Here is a 22,978-nt window from a genome sequence, read left to right as displayed (position 1 = left end):
GCGATCTCTGAAGTCGCGAGAATATCACTGTGAATAGAAAATGTCGTGGGCACGATCACAAAAACTGTCGCTGGAGGGGTCGACTGAGATCTGAAGCAAAAGCAAGGATGAGGATGAGGAGTAGGGGCTGGTGCAAAGTAAACCGAGTCCTCGCGATGCTGCGCAATGTCGTGACATTTCTTCATCGTCTTTCTTCGTCATCTTCTGTCCTTGTAAACATCCTGTAATGCAGTATCTGTATGAAAGAGAAAATTTCTGGTGGAAAGCGAAAGGGAATACGTCTTTTTGTGATTTTTGAGAGATGGAAAAATATCGCAAAGGAACTGAGTGGGGACTTAGAGAAAAATGAGAGAATCAAAAAATGTTGTGATGTCGGAACATTATGAATGGTATACTTGTCCTTCTCCCAACTGAAACTGTGACTGTCCTCAGTCAGTGAGGTCAGGCAATGATCTATAATGAAAGAGAGAAAAGTTGTGAGAGATTAAACAAGAGCGCGAAGTCAGAGAGAGTTGAACTGTGGAACTATATGGAGGAAACTGAGAGGAGGTGGTCTGTGGATAAAAACTAATCTTCTTCATCATCACAATCTTCGGAGTCATCTTCTGGAGTCGCTGCAAGGTCAAAATCTAAATCATCATCGTCTCCTTGACTTGTCGAGTTCTGCATCTCGGAAGTTGCGATTTGGGGAGGTCAAAGAAATCATTGGGGAGTGGAAGATACTTTCGCGCAAGGTAGGAAATTACTTAAAAAGCAGCAATGGGTCGATCGAGTACCGAGCTGTCGAGTTCGCAAAGGATATATGCACCTCTGCGATTTTGCGAAACAACAATGAGAGGTCCGAGGTATCTTGCATGCATTTTGCGATTGAGAGCCTGCTCTATCTGTGTGTTGCGAATGAGAATGAGAACTCCGCGAATAAAATTGTAGTCGTGAATTGTCTGATTGTGGTCATGCTCAAAATGAATCGCGGCTTGGATACGGGCTTCGTAGACTTTCAAATGAAGTGTCGCGAGTTGGTCTGAATGCTTTTGCAAAGCAATAGCATGACGTGCGATAAGATCGGTAGTGGAGAGAATTGAAGTCGGAGGGGGTTGGAGATATGTCACTTTGGAAATGTCCAGTGGGATGATAGAATGAACTCCAGTAACTGCGAAATAGGGCGAACAGCCCATGTGACATCAGATTGTAATTCTCTCTGACCAAAAGACAGAGTGCACGACTTGCGACCACTTTTTCATGTCGCCATCAGCTGCCTTAAATAGCACTTGTCGAATATCGAAGTGAGGTCGCTCGACTATGCCATTTGCTCGTGATTTGTAGCCACTGATGCGAATATGATTGATATGGTATCACTTTGCGAGATATGCTGTCGCTTTCACGAAGGCTGACCCATTATCTGTGACTATTTCACTCAGAGATCCTCAGCGACATAGAATATCCTGGAAGATCCACTCTCTGAGAGATTTCGCATTTTCAGAACGAAGTGCACGCCATTCTGGATAGAAGGAGAGAACGCAGTGAGCTTGGATGAGATATTTGTACCCATTCGACATCGAAAGATGCATTGTGTTCATATGGGTCTTCGCGAAAAGCAGAGCAGGTGTCGCAATGGTCGGAGGGATGAGAACTTGTCCCGTCTGCTGCTGTTGGCACATATGGCAAGAGCAAACATACCACACGATGTCGCTATATGACTGAGGCCACCAAAATCACTCACAGATGAGAGAGTGCATCACGAAGATACCTTGATGTCCTTGTAGGTCGTGACAAGAGTGGAGAATTTGCATGCGATCTTCTGGACTGACAACAAGCTTGTGTGCTCCTTGCGAGTCTTTTCTCCAAAGTTGCTGGTCATCTATAAAGAAGTTGACACAATATCATGTGAAGTTTGTATACTTGATGTCGGAAAGCTCTGGGGGATAAATGAGAGTATTGAGCCAGTTGCGAACTAGGTTGAGATGAATGTCGGCTGCTTTTGCGACATCGGTATGAGGAATGAGGTTGTAGCTCTCGCAGATCTCGGAGACTTCTTCGTTCGAAAATGTTGTGATAGTTCTCGAGGGCACGACATGATGAATCAGGTTGATGAAATGTAGGAAACTGTGTATGTGGTCGATCCAATTGTCAAAGTCGTCATCTTCTTTGATTTTGCTATCACCTGGCTGAGGGGGATGTCGCGAAAGGCCATCTGGTCCATGAGAGGTATCAGGAACATGAACTAGGGTGAAATGCAAAGTGAGGATCACGACTATCCAGCGATTGATGCTAGCACTGGGAGCAATGTCGGGATTTCGGAGCATGCCCTTGATATAGTGAGCATCTACTTCGATGACTAGATTCTGCACTCCAATGAGGTAAAGTTGCAAATATCGAAGAGTGCGAAAGAGTCTGTATATCTCGAGCTTTGCTTGCAAAAAGCGACATTCGCGATTGTAGTAGTGAAGTCGCAGATTTTTCTCATCGCATTGACAGAGGTGGAATCCGATGGTGATGTAGGAAGAGTCGACAGCGAGAATAACTGGAGAGGACGATGTATAATTGATCGTGTGAAGTGCATCTTTGAGCGACTTTTGTGCAGCTATCTGTTCTTCGCCGAATTCGAAAGGAACTCCTTTTCGTGTGAGCTTTATGAATACGCTGGCACACTTCGCGAAGTTTTTAATGAAAATGCGAATGACTCCGACTGTTTCGAGAAAAGTGCGAACTTCGGAAAGAGACTAACAAGGTCCCCAATTTCGGATCACAGCTACTCGCGATTCGTCGGGTAGACATCCTTCATATGTGCATCAATGTCCGACCACCATAATCTTCTCAGCACAGAGAATACTCTTGGTGCCAGAAAATGTGCCTCCACTGTACTTAATTCACTGAATGACATGATTCAGGTTCTGCAAGTGTTCTCAAACAAATCGGCGAACTCCTGGATTGTTGGAGAGAGTCTCGCAAGTGCCATCCAACATGATATATCATGAAGTTGGGCCTGCAACAGGAACATCGTCAACATAGGGAATAGTGACATGTGGGATTTCATTGCGAAGTATGTGAGTAATGTTGTCATGGAATATTGGGACAGAATTCGACCATCCCATGGGTAGAGTGACAAGGTGAAGTGCTCCATAGGGTGTCTGGAATGTAGTGAGATCTCGTGATGACTCCGCGATAAGTCGTTCATCATATCCGACATAAAGATCGAGCATCGCACCACAAGTGCGACCTCCAAACTTTTCAGTGAGATGTTCTGGAATCAAAGGGACACCTGAATGCTGAATTGTGACTGCATTGAGAGGCTTGAGACTGTGAATGAGGCGAAGCGACTTTCCGTCCTTTTTGAGAATACAAAACCATTGTGACCTGTAGGATGAGTTGGAGGGCTCATAAACTCCAGCTGCGATCTTTTTCCAAATAATGCAACAAACTTCGTTGTAATGCCTGGTGGTATCGGAATATTCCTTTCGACCCATGGCTTGTGGTCAACGACAGGAAACTCAACTGGAGGAAAGAAGTCAGAACGAAATCGACCTCACTCGTTGTCGTTTCAGGTGAAAGCTTTGTCATGCTTGCACATGAAATCATCTATGAGATCGCACTCAGCTTGCGAAAGGAAATCACCTTTGTGTGCTTTCTGAAATTTGTTGCGACGTTCTTGGGTGTATCGACCAGTGGGAATGAAAGTCGGAGGATTCGGAGTGAGTAGCAGTAACATCACGAGAGGGTCGCCTTTGATGTGGTGGATAATGCGAAACTTGTCAGGTAACGTTGCGAGCAAAGGTCGGACCTTCTGAGCTACTGGCTTATACTTTTTCTTCGAAGTGACAAAGATGTCGCGTGAAAAGTCGCGAAGTGCGAAACTTCTCGAGAATGAGTCGCTGGATATACTAAAATGATTGTTGGATGATATGGAAAGGGGATTGGTGGATGCTAGATAACTGGATGCTGGAAAAGGAAAATTGCAAGCAGAGAGATACTGAGCTGTAAGAGAGTCTGGGCTAAAGAAAGAAAGCTGGGCTAGAGAAAAAGTGGAAAGAGGGTCGATGGATCCTGGATCATATCTGAGTAATATCGCAATATCTTCTCGACTTTTGGTCAAATCCTCGAGTTGCAAAAAACCAGACCCGACAAAAATCTTGGAGCACCTCATGCTAAAGTAGGAATTGTCACGCGCTGTCCTGTGTTCGGACATGAGATTGTAATATTCTGGTCTGCATTGTGGTAGTTCTTGATGACACTTTCTGTAAGAACGTTGAAAGGGCGACCTAATAAAATGTCGTAGGCTGCAGTGCGAATAACATGAATCTGAAGATAGACAACAATGTCGGCGACTTGGAATGCGACATTGTGGACTAAGCCGAGTGAAGGATCAACTTCTTCATTAGCTGATTGCATGTTCAGATGAATAATTGGGTCATATGCGAGCCCTAGAGCATGGCACACTTCTTCCGACATTGTGACAATCTGGAAACCTGGGTTGATGATGCTCTCTATTCGCTTCTTGTTATCGACAAGGCCCCCAAATTGATCGCAAAGCATGAGACTCCTTTGTGACTATAAGAATCTCTGGTTCTTGGACAGGTGCGAGCATTTTAAGCTATGTCTCATAAGGGTCTGGCACGACTAAGACCCCTGGGCACATCAGAATGCCGTCGCAAACTAAGTATGAGGGCACTGGGATCGCAGGTGCATTGGGTGAATTTGATGTGAAAGGAAAAGGGTCGGAGTCCTCGTCTTCATCTTCAACAATAGTCGCGGTTGGTCATCATGTCCTCTCGTCACTGACCTGTATTGTGTTCATTGCGACTACAGGTGAATTCGAGACTGGAACGCGATGGGGAGTAACAGCATCATGATACTTCACTCAAACTTCAGGCGAAATAGAAAGCAGCTCTTCAGGTGTGAGAGTGACCAAAAGAGCCTTCATAGATTGTGCAAAAATGTTGATGAGCGCACACCCAACACAAACACCTAAACTCAACTAAACAAGATGAGAAGCAGGGTCGCTCTGTGTGTAAGGGAAGGGCATCGCAACTGTAAAATATTGCGAGTGGGTCCCAGAACCTCGACCTAAGCCAAAGGGGGATGCAACCTGTGAAGAAACGAGGGCTCGCGATGTAAACGCAAAGTCAGGCGACAATCTACGACAAAGTCGCGAAAGTCGAAGATAGGAAGCTCAGGTGTCCTTGTACTAAAAATATAATACCTTACAGTAATCACTGTCAAGCTCAATACAATGTGACCAGTACAGCCCACACCGGGTTGCATTATAATCTCCCGCTAATTCTCTGCGGACATTATGATGTGTGTCAAAAAAACATATGGGTACTTTGCCCTCCAGAATAAAATGTAAAATCTCTTTTTGGGATGCTTAAAACATACAGAAAATACCAAAAAAGAAAAAACATACTGGAATTTGCCATGCTGGCAAAACATACGGAATATACCAAAAAAGAAAAAAACATACTGAAATTTGCCATGCTGGCAAAACATACAAAAAATACCTGGCAGCTGGCAGCTCAAATACGGGGTGGGGAAATCCACACTCTGCATCCCTTCTGCAAGGGAGGACAAGTCGTATGCCATTAAAGATGACAGGTAGATAAATAATACATGGGAGAAAACATCATTGTCAGTTATAAAGAATAATCTTTCACTTCAGGGTACCCTTTATCCCTAGCTCTTAGCAGTGAGATCTTCTATAGTATGTCATAGCTAAGAGCTTCTTAAGTGTCAGACTGACCATGGTACCTATTATGTCCCAGGGCATTCTGTGGCATTGCCCAGGGCATAGATAGGGTAGTGGCTGGGCATATAGGATGATTATTATGTGGGATATCCTACTAGGCTAGGACATTAATTGTTTATCCCAGTATTACTGGTTGTTCCATGGTGTCAGAGGTACATAAGGATGTCCCACTGTTAGCAGAAGATGTATTTTAGGCTGTATATTTGTTGTTTCATCTTTTCATCTACTGCCATATTATATAAAATATAATTACATAGTGCAGTAAATCAGTGCTTTATTAACACTTTGTATAAAAATGGGACATTCCATTTTAAGGATATTCCATTTTAAGGACATCTCATTTTAAGGACATCCTAAAATGTGATTTATTTGTATGCTGACAGTTATTCAGGCTATTATTTGTCTGAATATATCTGTTAGACTACTATAATTACCTAAAGACCTATATTAGTCATTGTATTATTAAGATTGGAGAGTAACAGGTTCTTAAATGGGATATCCCATCCTATAGCATAATGTCCCAGAGTATAAGAAGTCATTGGATATATGTTTGTGAATGCAACTTTACTGCAATCTTAGGTCAAATGTCTTCCTTGCTTTATTCAGGTACATTCTATAGTAGCAGACTTAACTAAGGTGTCTCTTATTTGCTAGTGTATAAGTAGACTGAGTTACTGTGTTTCTTCTGGTTATTAATGAAAGTTATAGAATATTCAGGTTGGATGCAATATACTAAAGGTGACATCACATCAATTTGAACATTGCATCAGAAAAGATACAATTACTTTTGAAACACGAGAATAAGAACTGTTGTTTGGCCTGTTATAGTTGTTATTTGATCTAATGAACATGTTATACATACCACTAATAGTAATTAGTATTATAACACTGCAGGTGAATATAAAACTTAGTATGAGATATCCCACTATTTGTGGATCTCCCATCTCATTTGAAGTATCAGTAAAGCACTGGTTTACTGTACTATGTAATTAAGGTTTATACAGTATGGCAGTAGATGAAAATATGAAACAACAAATATACAACAGCTTAAAAATACATCTTCTGCTAACAGTGGGACATCCTTATATACCCCTGACACCATGGGACCACCAGTAATACTGGAATAAACAATTAATGTCCTAGCCTAGTAGGATATCCCACATAATAATCATCCCATATGCCCAGCCACTACCCTATCTATGCCCTGGGCAATGCCACAGAATGCCCTGGGACATAATAGGTACCATGGTCAGTCTGACACTTAAGAAGCTCTTAGCTATGACATACTATAGAAAATCTTGTTGCTAAGAGCTAGGGATAATGGGTACCCTGAAGTGTAATCTTTAGTGCTTATAAGTTACAATTAAGGCTGAAATCCAGGTTTAATAAGCAGGTCATGTACAAGGATAATCTACTGAGGGATTATCCCCTCAGTAGATTATCTTTTTGAAGTAGTCTAAGCTAATCTGAAGATAATCCAAAGGGATAATCCTAAAGATCATCCAAAGGATTATCCAAAGCCAAAATTGATTTAAAAACTTGCACTCAGCCAGGATTGAACTCTTAACCTCAGAAGAAAGTCACATGACCAAGAAACTTCAGACACTTTAACCACTACTCCATATAACCTTAACAGTTTACACTCATGCATAATATATATAGTAAATTTTGCTGAAAGGACTTAGACAAATTCTGCTCATCACAAAAGTAGTGACTGAGTTAGACATAAGAAAAAGGATGTTTCTAGTCACTTTAGGGTACCCTTCAGACCTAGCTCTTAGCTTCAACATAACTTGTAGTGTATTGTAGCTAAGGGCTTCTCAGATGACTGACTGACCATTGTACTAACACATGTTCCAGGGCATTATATGTGACTATCCAGTATAGATATGATATAGGCTGGTCCATCTTATAGTACTAGTGTATTTACTAATTGTTCTATAATGTCAGGTACATAAGATGTCCCACTGTTCACTTTAGAGTACTTTTTATCTCTAGCTCTCAGCAACAAAATGTTCTATAGTATGTCATTGCTAAGTGCCTCTTAAGTGCAGTATGATCATAGTATCAATACATGTCTCAGAGTATTAAAAGATTGCTCAGGCCATAGATAGGATGTAAGCTGGGCATATGTGATGAATCTTGTGAGGGATATCCTACTAAGCTAGAACATTGATACTCTGAAGTAAACAGTGGGACATCTTCTGTACCCCTGACATTATAGAACAACTAGTAAATACACTAGTACTATAAGATGGATCAGCCTATATCATATCTATACTGGATAGTCACATATAATGCCCTGGAACATGTGTTAGTACAATGGTCAGTCAGTCATCTGAGAAGCCCTTAGCTACAATACACTACAAGTTATGTTGAAGCTAAGAGCTAGGTCTGAAGGGTACCCTAAAGTGACTAGAAACATCCTTTTTCTTATGTCTAACTCAGTCACTACTTTTGTGATGAGCAGAATTTGTCTAAGTCCTTTCAGCAAAATTTACTATATATATTATGCATGAGTGTAAACTGTTAAGGTTATATGGAGTAGTGGTTAAAGTGTCTGAAGTTTCTTGGTCATGTGACTTTCTTCTGAGGTTGAGAGTTTAATCCTGGCTGAGTGCAAGTTTTTAAATTAATTTTGGCTTTAGATAATCCTCTGGATTATCCCTTTAGATTATCTTCAGATTAGCTTAGAATACTTCAAAGAGATAATCCTCCAGTAGATTATCCTTGTACATGGCCTGCTTATTAAACCCGGATTTCAGCCTTAATTGTAACTTATAAGCACTAAAGATTATTCCTCATAACTGACATCACTGGAGAAAAACAGCACAGGAGAGGGGGGATGAACAAAAGGTGCAGGACAGAAACTGAGCAAATATGAGATGCATCCGTGCCATCAAAAATCTGTGTGAGGACAGGAGAATTGAACGCAACAGAAGTGAGACGTCGGGTTTAGACAGGGTCGACATCATTCTCGAGATCTTCATCCAGTCCGAGATCGATGTCTACTTCAACTGCATCGAAGGCAGATTTCACAGCCAACTCAAGGGTTTCCTCCCCATCAGGACATATGCCCGAAGATCTTCGACGAGACCCGCATCCATCCCACTGTCGAGATGATCGCATCTTCCATTCCAGATGGCAGCCTGCCAGCGGCTATACTCCATGACACGGCGCATCTCCTCATTGAGTAAACGGACCTCCTCATGCCATCTTGCTGCACGAGCCCTTACCTTTACCCATTCCACTCTCAAAGCTGTATTCACAAAATTAGTTCGAGTATGTAGATGGCCACAGTGGACAATACTCACAGTCAGCCAACCCGGCCTCTCCGCCTTCATTCGCCACATCATATCACAGCCAAGAAAGCATGCAGCAGCCCTCTCCAACTGCGACCACCCCCGTGTGCCTGACGCCAAAGCTGTTCGATGAGGAGCCGCTAAGTTCGCATATCCGTTCTTGCTCTGCCCTCTCTTCATTCATCAAAGCACGCTCCCCCAGACCCCGCACATCTGCGTCATTGAGCTCCTGTAAAGTATCCTCTCAAGCATGCAGAGAGAGCAACGTGGAACGCACGTGGCAATACCGCAATGTGGCTGCTCGTATGTGCACATTCACACTGGATTGAGCTGCATGAGCCCGGATGTTCAGCCGCTGTCCTTTGACATTCTTCATCTTCGAGTGACTGTACACAGTACGTGTACGCAGTTGGCAGCGGATGTTGTTCAGAGCCTCCATTGCATCAGCATATCGAAGCTCGTCTTCCATCTCTCCCAAGCCAGGGACACAGATCCGAGCACGAAGCATCACAGACAAGGTAGATGGCATGGTGAGTTCGATGTTCTCTGCCTCAGCGTGGACTGAGTCTGCATCGCGGAAGGTAGGGAGGGACGGCATGTAGGCCAGACGAACCTCTTGAAACTATAAGATCTTCTTGAGAAGAGCTGCATGCTGCTCTTGCAGCATAGCATCCTGAAGTGTGGTCAGTTCACCACGCACGAGGCGATGAAGGCTGCATCTGCAGCACAAACATTTTTTCAGTACTGGACAGTGATATATTGTATGATGTACTTACTGCTGCTCCTCGAGCTCCATACCTAACAGCAAAAATGAGCTCAGACTAATGTCCGATTGTGCATCTTGGCCTTCCTGAATCCTAGCCTGCTCTTCTTTGGCCAATTTCAAATAAACGTTGGCGAGTGTGATCTCTAGAAGCAACGTCAACACAAGAATTGAAACAAAAAAAGGGAAATACTTACTGCTCTTGGGCAACGCGTATGGGTTAGGCTTCAATATGTCTGCCTCCCATTCCTCAACTATGACCCCCCATGCCACGACATCAGCAGGACGCTGCACTCGCAATCCACTTGTGAACTTTGCAAAATCCTCATAGTGCACGACAGCCTCAGGGATAGCCTCCAGCATCTGACACAGAAATGCATTGCCTATATGAATGCATTCGTCAGCTGAAGGCTTTAAAACAGAGTAGGGACAGAAATGGAACTCACCGACTTCGACCATCTTCCTCCAGTTACGGAAGCCGCAGATGTCGTCGATCGTCTCTCATCTGTGGCCCGGACCCATCTCCTTTGTGCTGGGAGCTACAGGATTCAGTGCGGTCCAGTTGCGCTCAACGCCCTCGCCGTCTGTCCGCCTACACCACTTTGCAAAGTTGAAAGAGTACGGCGCATGGCATTCCTCTTGATGAGCCGGGAGATGGAACTTCGGAACAAATGCATCTAGGGCATCTGCAGGCAGCATCATTTGAAGGCTGGCAGGAATTTGCTCGTGTCACTGCCAAAAATTCTGGTACCATTAGCAGGCTATGTCATACGACACGATAAGCCTCTTGACCTCGACGGACTTAACACTGGAGATGAATATATAGTCCATGTTGCAATACCTGTATGATTGTGAGCCAACAAAAAAAAATCATAATGGTGCATCCATACCGTTCGCCCTTTTGCAAGTCACCTAATCCCATTGGTCGAAAAAGCTCATGCCGCGAGCAGCTCACACTGCCCACTCCAGTAGATCGCAAGCCCTTCGCCTTTCGATTCAGAGTATTCATCAGCGCGGCAAACCCAACACAGGTGCGGATCTCCTCTTGTTTGATGAAATTCTTGATGAAATCTGCATATTGCTCGTTGTGGACGAAGTACACCATGCCGGGTGCAAGCCAGAGGTCTCGCTGGTCACAAGCATGCACACAATTTGAGAGGCGAAAATTGGCTTCGTGTGAGATGAAGAGTGTATATAGCCATCTATTAAGATCATGAGCACACAAATGACAAATATATAGAAGAAACGCACCTATCTGCACTAGAAGAATCCTTCCATCTGTCAGATAAATTGATGCCAGAATGCAGGCAGGCTCGACACTGGACGGCCAAAGCCCCAGGGTTGGTGGAGCTGATACTTCCGCTGTCATAGCTATGGCCTGCACACTTAGCCATTTTGATGTGACGCCACTGCCTCACCATGAGCATGAAGGCAGGAAGACGGTCCTAATATGACAAATGTGGTGAGAAAAATCCACAGATATGTGACTCGCCACTTACCAAAAGTTTCAGGAGACCCGTGTTATCCGTCATCAGCTCCAATGACTTGTAGAAATTGTATGCTGTAACCTTCCCTTGAAGGTTGAGAGTGTGAAAAAGACAGAGGAGGCGCATGGTGGTGCAGGACTGCAGCTCCAGAGGTGTCGCAGGTCACCACCCAAACTGTAGAAACTGCTTGTGCTCTGGCATGCCCAAGCACACACAGAACGTGACCTTCACGGTATGAATTTCGTTTGTATGCAGGACAGTGATGGAACGTGGTTCGTCACGCAGACCACAGAGGACGCTCGGCCTATGGCCGAGCTGCACAACAAGTCCAAGCTCATGCAGGTTAGTCCTCTTGAAGTACGTCCCTGTCCAAAACTATTGCATTTTCAGATATTGGAAGATTCAAGTTGAAACATTATAACATACCTCGACGGTGTGCAACGGAGAATGCAGATGGTGGCTAACAATACACTGCTGGCAGAGGACGTCGCTGGCACAACAATCTCTGCAGCGAAAAAAGAAGTCTGCTTCCGCGTCATAGAGCACACAAATGTTGGAATGAGAGGGCCCTCAGCCTTCAAGACGTAAGACCTCAGGCCGAGAGAATCGCTAGTCCTCGTATCGACTGCGTCATCAAATGCGCATTGGCCGGCTGGATCTTCAGAGGCAAACTGCCCCTCAGTTTGAAAGCCATACTCCACCCATCTGATCAAACCACCAGGACAATACTGCATGAACGACTGGCGAGTCTCCCCCTCGCGGATCACGAGGTTTCCGTGCCACAACAAAGCTGATGGAATTAGGATCGTCGAGCTGGGCAGAAACTCGACGATCAACTTGAGGTCGAATAACACCAGGTGGCCGCCGCGTTTAGGGTCGAATCTTCCGAGCGCAGTACTAGCGCACTATGTAGCTGGGCTATTCTTCTCATTGGTGTGGTCAAAACACACGGCGTTGGGGCCAAAATTGAAGGTGGCAGTGGGGTAGATACTATTCGGGAAGTTTTGGCGTAGAGAGGGTTTGTGATTGTAGAGCTCTTGCAGGCATACTGCTGCTCGACCAAAGGCCTTTGGCGCAAATGCTGCAAATGCACCTATGTATGTATGTGAGCATCCCTCAGCGCAATGTAGATTATATTGTCCTACCATTTTCAAAGCTGGCGATCTGCTGGATTCCACAATTGCAACAGAGCTCTGTCAGCTTCATCTGGTTTGCGGCTGTGTTGTATATGTCTTGGGGTTTGCGCTGGCCTCCTCCGTGGGAGATGCCGGTAGCGAGTGTCGGGAAGCGGCCCCTTCTATGACTCCTCTGGAGGCGTGAGAAAGTGCACGTCTTCTCCACAGACGCTAACGTGGTGCTCACATTTGATACAGCCTCTCCCCACATTGCATCATTGGGCTGCCCTGCAAGAATGGCGATGATTTGCCTATCAGCATCTAGAAGAGCGTGGGGTGTCCTGACGTATCGAGCAGGATGTCAGTGATCTGAAAGGGCGCGACAACAGTGTGACGCACCTGCCATCCCATGCATGCACACGAAACCCACGTCTCAGCAACTTGTCCATCTCCCACAGCTTCCTTTCTTTCAATGACCCCACAACCTTCCCAACAAAGCCATCACTGCAGATCGGGAGGGTGGCTCTACGCAGCCTGGACACCATGGCATGTAACTCGCACAGCTGCAAAGCTGTCGAAGAGCGCACCTTGTACGTGAAAGTTTGCGATGCCTTGAGTTGCAGGCGTTTAGCCTGCCTGCATTTCCTCTTCCCATTCTTTGCGTGCATCCCACCGGTATTTCATGTGGCAGGTGGAAAAGAAACCGACGCAGGGGAAGTCCACAGCGAGGGAAGTACAGGTTGCGAAGTTCTCGCAGGTTCGAGGATTGGAGGTGGGAGCATCTCGCCTTCATACACTGGCATTGTCCTTCCTGATGAGCACAAAGACAGTGGGGAGGAAAAGATAGATAAAGGCAACAACGGCAGTGGTGAGAGAGGCAACGATGGTGGTGATGTGAGAGGCAACACTGGGTGAGGCGAACAGTTCTGACCTATGACCTCCCGCAGCAATTCAACACCAACTGCCTTTTGCATGAGCGGCTTCAGAGAGAGAGGTGTAGAGACGATCGTGGCATAGGGCGAGAAGAAATGCCCCGAGTGGGTCTGTTCGAGAATTCAGCCATCCTGCCATGTTGTGTTGAAAAAGACCTACCTTGCACATATCACATTCAAATAGAGGAGTGGGGGCTGGAAAAAAAGCAGGTCAGTGCACATAACACTATATAACACTGCGAAACTAAGAAAGAAAAAAAGCGGAGGAGCAGCTGCCGCAACGGACGACTCAAGTGTCAGTGCCATAGGGCCAAGTGTTGACCCAGCGTACACGTCTCCTCGGGAGTAGCAGACTTAACGGATGTGAAGAATAAACAAAAAAGCATGTAATCAAACACACTTACATGAAAATAGAAAACAGAGCGCGACTTGGGTGGCGAGAATGATGGTCGATGTGAGAGTCAAGATAGAGCCTTGGCTGTGGCACACTCGACACGTCGCTTGACGCGTCAAGTTCCCTCAGGCTACTCCAGACACTCACTCAACTTCCACTCAGTTTCTGCAGCATCTCAACGCTTCTCACCACAGTTTTTGATGTGATGTAATACGTTTGTATTGTCTACTATATTTCGTATTGTAGATACATTATAGAATACAATTCCTCTCCCTACAACCAAAAAATCGCAAGGTGAATGCACTTCTACGCCCAACACGTCACCACCAAGGATGTTCGATTGGTAATGGAACACACTAACCAACAAAGCACGATTCTTTCACTGTGAAGATTCAAACATTCAAAAAATAAAGACAAAAAAACATGCATTGCAATATTCTCATGCACAAATCTATGACAAATACATCGACAGCAACGGCGAGCAATGGCAACAGCAGGGAGCGTGACCATACACAACATACACTAACAACAAGAGACGCAATGCAACATAGCCCGTACAAGCCCCGCGCGATGTACTATTCGACGAAGGGCCCTCCCTCACACGAGAGTGAGAACATGGCTACGAGAGTGCGCAAAGACAAACTCCGCCACTGTGAGGTCCTGAGTTTCGAACTCCTGGTAGAAACCAATTGGAGAATGCTCCGTCAATTGATTCGCAACAGACCTGTGTGGCTGTGAGAACTGCAGCGAAAGAAAAAAAAATACCTACTCAGAACTGAATACACCAGGAGCACGCCCGCAAAATACTGCAAACCACTTATGGTCACACGCACAGGTAACTTCACAGTCATGAGACGAGATGGCACATGCGCTGTCACTAGCAAAGTCCACCGACAACAATGATGTGCTTCCCGTCGGAGTCTGTGCCCGACGCGTACTAACTGATGCCGACTGACGCTTCGCACTACGGCCACCTGGGGACTGCAGCACTGAACGCGATGGTGTGCACAATGGTGGCACGGTAGGACTTGGCAACCCTGATGCCGGACTCGAGGAGTTTCCCCCCGATGCGACTATGGGGCTTTTTAATGTGACGGATGCACCGCTAATTGTACGGGCGACCGATGATAGAAGCTGTATGTTAGTACAGTCGTATGGGATCTGCTTGAGCTGCGCAGATGGCGGCAACAACGCTACTAAATTATGGACAGTGCGAGCATCAGTGAGAAACTCATTGGCTTGTTGCTCACTGAGGGCCTGCTGGTAGAGGGATCTGCTGACTCCGATGCACATAGCTTTCACCTCATCCCTGTTTGTGTCACTATATACCCGTAGGTACTGAACAATGTAAGTACGTACCAAGTCTCATATACACCGGGCCCCAGAGCAAGACCCCTGAACACGATGTACATCTTCTCCCCACGGCGCTGCGCAGCCTTGGGTGGATGGTAGAGGACAGAAGGAATGGAACTTCGCATTTTGGTAGAACTGCATCGCAGCAACAGCCTTGTACCTGTAGAGAAAGTGTGAGTAAATGGTGTTATAAACAATACTTAACGTACCAGCAGTCTGTCACGCCCGTCTCCCTCGCTTGCTCCACATGATACAATGTCTCGCCCTTCGCCTGAATTGGCATTCCCAACGGGCCTTCACATAAAGGCCCGGGCATAGCCTCTGCACGTATTGCAATGTTGAAGGGATGCAGAGTGCGCTGAGGTGGGAATCACATCTGCGAAGCGGTCTTACATTTTGGAGATACTACAGGGTGCTACACAACTGACCCCTAGTCCGACAACAGTTGGAAGCTGGTTATTGGAGGAGGGCATGCTACGAGCCCGAATGCTACTTCCAATTCCTCGACTATGATCCGCAACCACCTCAAGGTACCATTTGCCAGCTCGCATCTACCAGTGATTCCACGCATGACATTGTACAGTTCACGGGCCGCATTGCGCAATGTCTCAACCTGAAGGTGCAAGGTTCCTGATGGTGATAAAAAGCTGAGGAATACGATTCCAGGAAAATAGGGACAGGACGACCGTGCACCAATGTCAGGGAGACCATCCGACGAGTGGCCTAAACCAAAGTCCTCGCGGACAGCGGGGTCGTCATACAGAATGCGGGCAGTCAAACCATGAGGAATGACCGCAGGAAGGTGATCTGCAATTCGAGGTATCATCTGATGACCACCTTCTACAGTGCGAGCTGTTGCCAGGTGTATTTTCACTTGGGCCAGGACAGGGATATCGCATGGAAGGGGTAGGATGATCTCCACGCTGGCCGCTTCAGACTGAGCTTGGACCATGAGAACCTGAGGGACGTGTGAGGGTCAGATGGCGAAGGATCATATGCCCATGAGGGCCTCACCAGCAGGACGTGCATCCGGACTGCCCATGCTTTCCACAGGATCGGATTGAAGGGCTCGGTAAAGATCTCAATGCGAAGAAGCGCTTCCACGAGGGTGTATTTGCGAAGGATGATGCTGGCGTCTATGGATGGGAGATTGAGTTCAGGATAGAAGATATGCCTCCGAGGCAGGTGGGTGCTTATTAGGCACTCGGGCGAGACCAGTGATGGATGACCCCTTGGATTGAGTAGGAGCATGAGGGGACGGGATTGCGAGATATGGCGTGATGGGCAGTGGTTCAGCAGAGCCATTCTTAAGCAGATGCATGCAGTATCGGGAGGGCAGGAAAGGTCAGGACCAGTTTTAAGTATGATGGCAGGGGAAGAGGAAAGGGGAGAACCCACCGTCCCAGAAGGTATGCTTGCAAAAGCCTCATTCACATTCTCATCCCATTCAGTTAGTGCGTCTTTGGGCAGTCTTGCATTTGTGCATTTTCTGGGCAGTCTTGCATTTCCGCATTTCAGTGTTCTCCTTAGAGCAGTGCAATTTTACCCCGATGCATTTCCAGCGATTATTGCGACTACAGAGATTTTCCTAGCTACGCTTTCGGGCCACCCACCTCATATCTCTGGAATAGACTCTTCTCCTTCATTGCATCGCAGACCCCATGCGGACTTGATTTCACTCGTACTCCTCCTTTCCGGCTTGTGATGGAACTACAATCTCGTCAACGTGAGTGCAATCAAGACAGGATCAAAAAAAAAAACTTTACCAGTGTCTGCTACCAGCCCAGACGTAGTGGTCTTCGGGGCCTCCTGCGACAATGAAGAGTGAAGGCTGTGGAAGCGAGGAGACGGTGATGGTGAAGAGGGCGTAGAGGTGATGGACAGCCTGGTGAGAGCATCTGCAGCGGCGTGGTCAATGGAAGAAATGTCCTGAGCGGACAGAGGAGAGAGGTAGGAGTCATACTCATCATTGCAGGCAGTGACCATGGAGGTCGGGGGCAAGGAGTGAAAGGCGTGGGGTGGGGGTTCATATGGGGCTGTCGGCTAAGAGGCTCGGAATGATTCGGGTCAGAGCGTCAAACTGGCCATCACGAGGATCATCGCTTCTATTCCTTTCCCCATTTGGTATTATCTCTCATCCTCACCTTAAGTGCGTGCTACATAGCTCCTACTCTAAAGTCTATCTCTGATGGTGACACATCCCAAGGTCATGAAGATATACACTGGCAAGAAGAGAAAGAAGCCCAGTCCTAAAGGCAAGTTTGGTGGCACCCTCCTCCAGTATCTCTATTCCAAATGCACCGAGTGGGAGGCCTGTGACTCCGTGAAGAAGACAGGCGATTTTTACACAAAGGTCGCCAAGTACCTACTCGCCAAGCATGGCTGAGATTTCTTGCTCACCGACAATGATGCTCTTGTGGCGGATGATCCCAACGGCCTCGAAGATCCTTCTCCTGAGGAAATCGCGGCTCTGATGGACTTCTCCGAGCTCGAAGATGCTGAGGCAGCGCATCACCGGGAGGTATTCCAGAAGTTGTGTTTGGTGCGTACTCATTTTTTCATAACTTGCGTGTTTAACAGCTCACTTTGCGATCGATGCAGAGTATGGGCCAGTGGTACCACCACCACTGTAAGAAGATCGTCACGTCTGACTCCGACCAGAAGGCCGAGCTCACTGGTGCTTGCGCGAAGATCATGCAAGCGTTTACGGACCTAGCACCTGGCATGCCGCACAAGCCGCAGATTCTTCACGCCTACTCTCGTGAATATTATCGCGAGCGCATACAAGATGCTTACAACCTCGAAATGAAGAGGCTAACTTATGAGGCCATTGCGAATGGTGGCCCCATGCCCAAAGATGTCGCAGTTCGCGCCACCATCACGAAGGCGAAGTACGCTGCAGAGCCTCTGGAGTTTCGGACCCGGTTATGGGCCACACCTTTGTATACAATATCCCCACTTGACTGGGAGAGAAATTGTGCACAACCTGGCCACCATTGTAATGTGCACATTGTAGATATATTGTACACAATATTGTCCAGATTGTACATGCATTGTATAAATGTATTATACACATTATTAACAAGATTGTACATGCATTGTGCACATTGTATACAACATGTACAAAATAAAGTTACACTCAGCCAGGATTGAACCGCTGACCTCCTGGCACATGCTTACATAAGCCACTATTGTTTACACACTTTTTCACTCAGCCATTTTGTCTTATTGTTTTTTTAAACCTCAGTTGTATATAAGACTACAATCTATGTTAAAAAATATTATAATGTCTTGTAATGGCCACTACAGTCCACTTATTACATATAATCTAATCCTCTACGAAGTGCTAAAATATGTTGTAATAAAGCTATTATATAAGTTCAATATTTATTAGTAAAGAGTTAGATTATGTGTAATAAGTGAACTGTAGTGGCTATTACAAGACATTATAATATTTCTTAACATAGATTGTAGTCTTATATACAACTGAGGTTGAAAAAACAATAAGACAAAATGGCTGAGTGGAAAAGTGTGTATACAATAGTGGCTTATGTAAGCATGTGTCAGGAGGTCAGCGGTTCAATCCTGGCTGAGTGTAACTTTATTTTGTACATGTTGTATACAATGTGCACAATGCATGTACAGGTTTGTTAATAATGTGTACAATACATTTATACAATGCATGTACAATCTGGACAATATTGTGTACAATATATCTACAATGTGCACATTACAATGGTGGCCAGGTTGTGCACAATTTCTCTCCCAGTCAAGTGGGGATATTGTATACATAAAGGGTGCCTACTAGTGTCGGACCACCTTCGAGAAGAGCGTTGCCGATGACCACGCCAAGGCAGTGAAGAATTGGAAGCATCTCCGTGAGATGCCATTGGCTGATGGCCCAGAGCAAGCCGAACGCTATCATCAGTACGTCAATTTTCTCTGCTTCCCTGCTGCTCTAATGTGTATGTTTTCAGCGAGCTTACCAGTGCCATGTATTGGCTGAAGCCTCTTGCAGACTACCTGTCTGACAAATTCAGTATGGCCGTCTCTATTCTGCTTGCAGGACCCATTGCAGACCTCAACGGCGCTATCGAGGTGCGCAGGTAAGCTGCCTATTTTTATGCACGCGTTGATCGCTGGCTAATCACCGTTGCTTACGCAGCGCCCACGCGGGCCAGACCCCAGGTCTCGTGAACCTCTGCTGGCCAGAGTTTGATCCCATTGGCTACGCCGACGTGAAGGCCTCGATGGTTCACTTTGCCGAGTGCCTGTATCGTACGTTCCCCCAATATCCTCCGCTCTCGATGCCTCCTCTAACCTCCGTGCTAAGCTCAACCTGAATGCGACAAGCGGGTGTTGTGCATGGCGAGCAGCAGCACTGCGCCAGGCACTGCTGATGTTGCCATGGCAGATGGCAGTCCCGCCCCTCAAGTCAAAACCTCTGCTCAGGCCAAGGCGGAGCCCGGTCCTTCTGGTCAAGCCTCTTCGTCCTCTCACGTTGGTTCATCCTCACCTGTACGCATATCGTCCACTGCGTCTGTGGTCGTTAACCCATTCGGGGCTGTCATTGCAACTTCTTCGGCTTCGGTATCCCTTCCAGTTCCTTCTGCTCAGGCGGAATCGGTTGACGTGTCCAGCAATGCCACTGCCTCATTCCCGACGCCCTCGCAACCAACATTGACGTCAATCCCCACGCTGGTACGGGAGGATGGACGCGTGCATGAGACAGCGTGTGCCAGAGGTCTGTTCATTTTGCCGACTGTCATCAACAGGGTCATGGTGCCGCTGACTGATTTCCAGTCACTCACCGTTGGGAGGTCGGGCGATGTATTTTCATCCTCTGCAACTTCATCTCCTTCTGCTGCTGTCGTGCCACCCCAACCCGTGGCTAGCGACGCACTCCCCTCTTTGTCCGCTCCGACTTCCATTACTACAGCGGAGACCTCTATATCCTCCCAACCTGTTACTGGAGGCACACACCCTTTTGTGATTGATCTGATCTCTGCTAGTGCGACAGAGACCTCTGTGCAGCTATCTCTACCCGGTGCCACACCTCTCTGGAGCCAGTCCGCCTTACATAGTTCGAACTCCAGGTCTGATATCAATTCGTCTCCATCTCCCGTCACTCCTGCCATTCCCAGCTCTACCTCAACTGCGAGGGACAGTGACCTTGTAGCAACGATCCCGGTCCTCGACCTTACATGCTTCTCGGACCATGAGAAGAAGCTTTACGAGAACCTCATTCGTGAACGAGGTTGGGGCAGCGAGTGGTCGCGGATGCTGACAAGCCTAGTGCTCCTCGAGAAGGAGGCGCCGGCTACAGTGAAGAGGTTGGGAGGAAATAAGGCACGTCTGGCCGAGGTGGCTAGCTGGATGAAGATAGCGCGGCTGGCGAGGGACATGGAGATTGATGACTCCGTTGCATTTGCAAAGGGGTGGTGGGGTTGGTGGACATCTCTTCAGCCCTCTACTCGGGCAGTTGGCGATGATGGGAAGCTGCAGCAGGATCGGAGTGCTGTCGTTTGGGATTCACTCTGCATCACGGGCCCCAACGGCCTTCTCCTAGTGGTTGTCTGCCTGGCATGGTGGGGCATGGTGGTTGTTGGAAAGGCTTCTGCAGATTAGGAAAATGACTGCCGTGCTGCTGTCGCTGACGTGGCTTGGACACTCGACCAGATCTTGTCATCACTGAGCGGCTCTTCTTCGTCCAACCATGATGGCTCTACCACCTCTCAGGAGAGTCTGTCTCTCCACGGCATGACATCAACACTGTCTGCATGGAAGGGCTCATCTGTGTTGTCGAAAAGATATGGATCGCATTGACTCATCATGTGTATGTGTACTGAAACGTTGTACAGGAAGGCTGAGACTCAGAACTCCAGCTCTATCACCAAGAAGAGGAAGTCGCAGGCTTGATCTGCTCGCTACTTCCCCCGCGTTGTCGACCTCTTGTTTGCACCCCCATCGTGTCGTCGAGGATCTGTGTCTGGCATATCTAGCTGCATATCGCCATTTTGTTTACATTCGTCGCACTTTCTTCCACGCTCTTGCTTTCGTCACTCTCTCCACAATGCAGTTACTCTCGCTCGTCATTGTTGTCGCCACTTTGTCTTGCTTTCCTCGTTCTTACCCTTTCCGCTTCGCTTTTTGCGCATTCATTAGTTACCTGTGCTTTTTTTTGCTTTTGCCATGCTGCTTGATATTAGAGTCTCTGTGTAGTGGCCCTGTGGGCCCATTATGTTAGTTCCCATGATATGCACCCAGAAACCGAGTATTTCGTGCTGCACTGTGCGGAATCCGTATGCTATTGCTCGAAAATGAATAGGATATGTTTTGCCAAATTTGGCAATTGAGCTGTCCATTGGGAAGTAGCCGAAGTGTAAAATTCTGTATGTTTTGTTTTTTTTATTTTCCATATGTTTTAGATCATATTTAATGCCAAAACAGGCTTTCTGTTTTTTATTCTGCATGTCAGAGCCTGTCGTATGTTTTTTCAAGGCACATCATGATAGCTACGGAGACTTAGCAGGACATTATAATGTCTCTTGGTATGGGTATCACTGGTCACATTGTATTGAGCTTGGCAGTAATTACTGTAGGGTATTATAATTTGGGTACTTGGACTGGTGGCTTGTCGGATATCGAAGTGAGGTCGCTCGACTATGCCATTTGCTCGTGATTTGTAGCCACTAATGCGAATATGATTGATATGGTATCACTTTGCGAGATATGCTGTCGCTTTCATGAAGGCTGACCAATTATCTGTGACTATTTCGCTCAGAGATCCTCAGCGACATAGAATATCCTGGAAAATCCACTCTCTGAGAGATTTTGCATTTTCAGCATGAAGTGCGCACCATTCTGGATAGAAGGAGAGAATGCAGTGAGCTTGGATGAGATATTTGTACCCATTCGATGTCGGAAGATGTATTGTGTCCATATGAGTCTTCGCAAAAAGCAGAGCAGATGTCGCAACGCTCGGAGGGATGCGAACTTGTCGCGTCTGTCGCTGTTGGCACATATGGCAAGTGCAAACATACCATGTGATGTTGCTATGTGACTGAGGCCACCAAAATCGCTCGCAGATGAGAGAGCGCTTCGCGAAAATACCATGATGTCCTTGTAGGTCGTGACAAGAGTGGAGAATTTGCATGCGATCTTCTGGACTGACAACAAGCTTGTGCGCTCCTTGCGAATCTTTTCGCCAAAGTCGCTGATCATCTATAAAGAAGTTGACGCAGTATCGCGTGAAGTTCATATACTCGACGTCGGAAAGCTCTGGGGGATGAACGAGAGTATTGAGCCAGTTGCGAACTAAGTCAAGATAAATGTCAGCAGCTTTTGCAATATCGGTGTGAGAAATGAGGTTGGAACTCTCGCAGATCTCGGAGACTTCTTCGTTCAAAAATGTCGCAATAGTTCTCGAGGGCGCGATGCGATGAATCGGGTTGACGAAATATAGGAAACTGTGTATGTGGTCAATCCAATCATCAAAGTCGTCATCTTCTTCAATTTCACTATCGCCTGGCTGAGGGGGACATTGCGAAAGGCCATCTGGTTCATGAGAGGTACCAGGAACATGAACTAGGGTGAAATGGAATATGAGGATCGCGACTATCCAGCGATTGATGCTAGCACTGGGAGCGATGTCGGGATTTCGGAGCATGCCCTTGCACCAGTGGTGGCCATTGTTGTATAACAATACCCCAGTTACCTGGCAGTAGTGTTTGATGCCTATTTGCAGTGAGCTGAACTGCCACGACTTAAACCTCAGAACCAAAATTCCCAGAACTCACCTTCAAATCTTCCTTACAAAATTGCCAAGCAACCCGACTTTCCTAACACACCTGTTCACTCTCTAGTTAAGAACTTTGGATGCACAAGATTTG

The 22,978-nt window shown here is 46.6% G+C and overlaps 8 protein-coding genes across 8 annotated transcripts; 2 read left to right on the top strand and 6 right to left on the bottom strand.

Moving 5' to 3' along the window:
* Positions 1 to 9,097: 9,097 nt before the first annotated feature.
* SCP_0300510 (hypothetical protein) lies at positions 9,098 to 9,640 on the bottom strand (the record flags this gene model as incomplete). The annotated part of the gene is made up of 2 exons (XM_027755448.1): positions 9,098 to 9,271; positions 9,320 to 9,640. The coding sequence occupies 2 exons, from the start codon at positions 9,638 to 9,640 to the stop codon at positions 9,098 to 9,100; spliced, it is 495 nt and encodes a 164-aa protein (XP_027611249.1).
* Positions 9,641 to 9,664: 24 nt separating this feature from the next.
* On the bottom strand, positions 9,665 to 10,264 carry SCP_0300500 (hypothetical protein; the record flags this gene model as incomplete). The annotated part of the gene is made up of 4 exons (XM_027755447.1): positions 9,665 to 9,761; positions 9,819 to 9,951; positions 10,003 to 10,188; positions 10,252 to 10,264. The coding sequence occupies 4 exons, from the start codon at positions 10,262 to 10,264 to the stop codon at positions 9,665 to 9,667; spliced, it is 429 nt and encodes a 142-aa protein (XP_027611248.1).
* Positions 10,265 to 10,558: 294 nt separating this feature from the next.
* Positions 10,559 to 11,418, bottom strand: SCP_0300490 (hypothetical protein; the record flags this gene model as incomplete). Its single annotated transcript, XM_027755446.1, has 4 exons — positions 10,559 to 10,646; positions 10,696 to 11,007; positions 11,057 to 11,250; positions 11,305 to 11,418. 4 exons carry the CDS (start codon positions 11,416 to 11,418, stop codon positions 10,559 to 10,561), a joined length of 708 nt encoding a protein of 235 aa, XP_027611247.1.
* Positions 11,419 to 12,197: 779 nt separating this feature from the next.
* SCP_0300480 (hypothetical protein) lies at positions 12,198 to 12,952 on the bottom strand (the record flags this gene model as incomplete). The annotated part of the gene is made up of 3 exons (XM_027755445.1): positions 12,198 to 12,385; positions 12,438 to 12,748; positions 12,807 to 12,952. The coding sequence occupies 3 exons, from the start codon at positions 12,950 to 12,952 to the stop codon at positions 12,198 to 12,200; spliced, it is 645 nt and encodes a 214-aa protein (XP_027611246.1).
* A 135-nt stretch (positions 12,953 to 13,087) lies between these two features.
* SCP_0300470 (hypothetical protein) lies at positions 13,088 to 15,211 on the bottom strand (the record flags this gene model as incomplete). The annotated part of the gene is made up of 6 exons (XM_027755444.1): positions 13,088 to 13,218; positions 13,339 to 13,450; positions 13,500 to 13,534; positions 14,690 to 14,929; positions 14,984 to 15,042; positions 15,093 to 15,211. 6 exons carry the CDS (start codon positions 15,209 to 15,211, stop codon positions 13,088 to 13,090), a joined length of 696 nt encoding a protein of 231 aa, XP_027611245.1.
* Positions 15,212 to 15,516: 305 nt separating this feature from the next.
* Positions 15,517 to 17,072, bottom strand: SCP_0300460 (hypothetical protein; the record flags this gene model as incomplete). Its single annotated transcript, XM_027755443.1, has 3 exons — positions 15,517 to 16,044; positions 16,101 to 16,222; positions 16,853 to 17,072. The coding sequence occupies 3 exons, from the start codon at positions 17,070 to 17,072 to the stop codon at positions 15,517 to 15,519; spliced, it is 870 nt and encodes a 289-aa protein (XP_027611244.1).
* Positions 17,073 to 17,274: 202 nt separating this feature from the next.
* SCP_0300450 (hypothetical protein) lies at positions 17,275 to 17,472 on the top strand (the record flags this gene model as incomplete). Its single annotated transcript, XM_027755442.1, has 1 exon — positions 17,275 to 17,472. One exon carries the CDS (start codon positions 17,275 to 17,277, stop codon positions 17,470 to 17,472), a length of 198 nt encoding a protein of 65 aa, XP_027611243.1.
* Positions 17,473 to 18,969: 1,497 nt separating this feature from the next.
* SCP_0300440 (hypothetical protein) lies at positions 18,970 to 20,714 on the top strand (the record flags this gene model as incomplete). Its single annotated transcript, XM_027755441.1, has 4 exons — positions 18,970 to 19,013; positions 19,064 to 19,192; positions 19,252 to 19,364; positions 19,420 to 20,714. 4 exons carry the CDS (start codon positions 18,970 to 18,972, stop codon positions 20,712 to 20,714), a joined length of 1,581 nt encoding a protein of 526 aa, XP_027611242.1.
* Between the last annotated feature and the right edge of the window lie 2,264 nt (positions 20,715 to 22,978).

This window comes from Sparassis crispa (assembly GCF_003851025.1).
Source record: "Sparassis crispa DNA, contig_000002F, whole genome shotgun sequence".
Classification (NCBI taxonomy): Eukaryota; Fungi; Basidiomycota; class Agaricomycetes; order Polyporales; family Sparassidaceae; genus Sparassis; species Sparassis crispa.
Note: the sequence above shows the minus strand (reverse complement) of the source record. Positions and strands in the feature narration are given on the sequence as shown.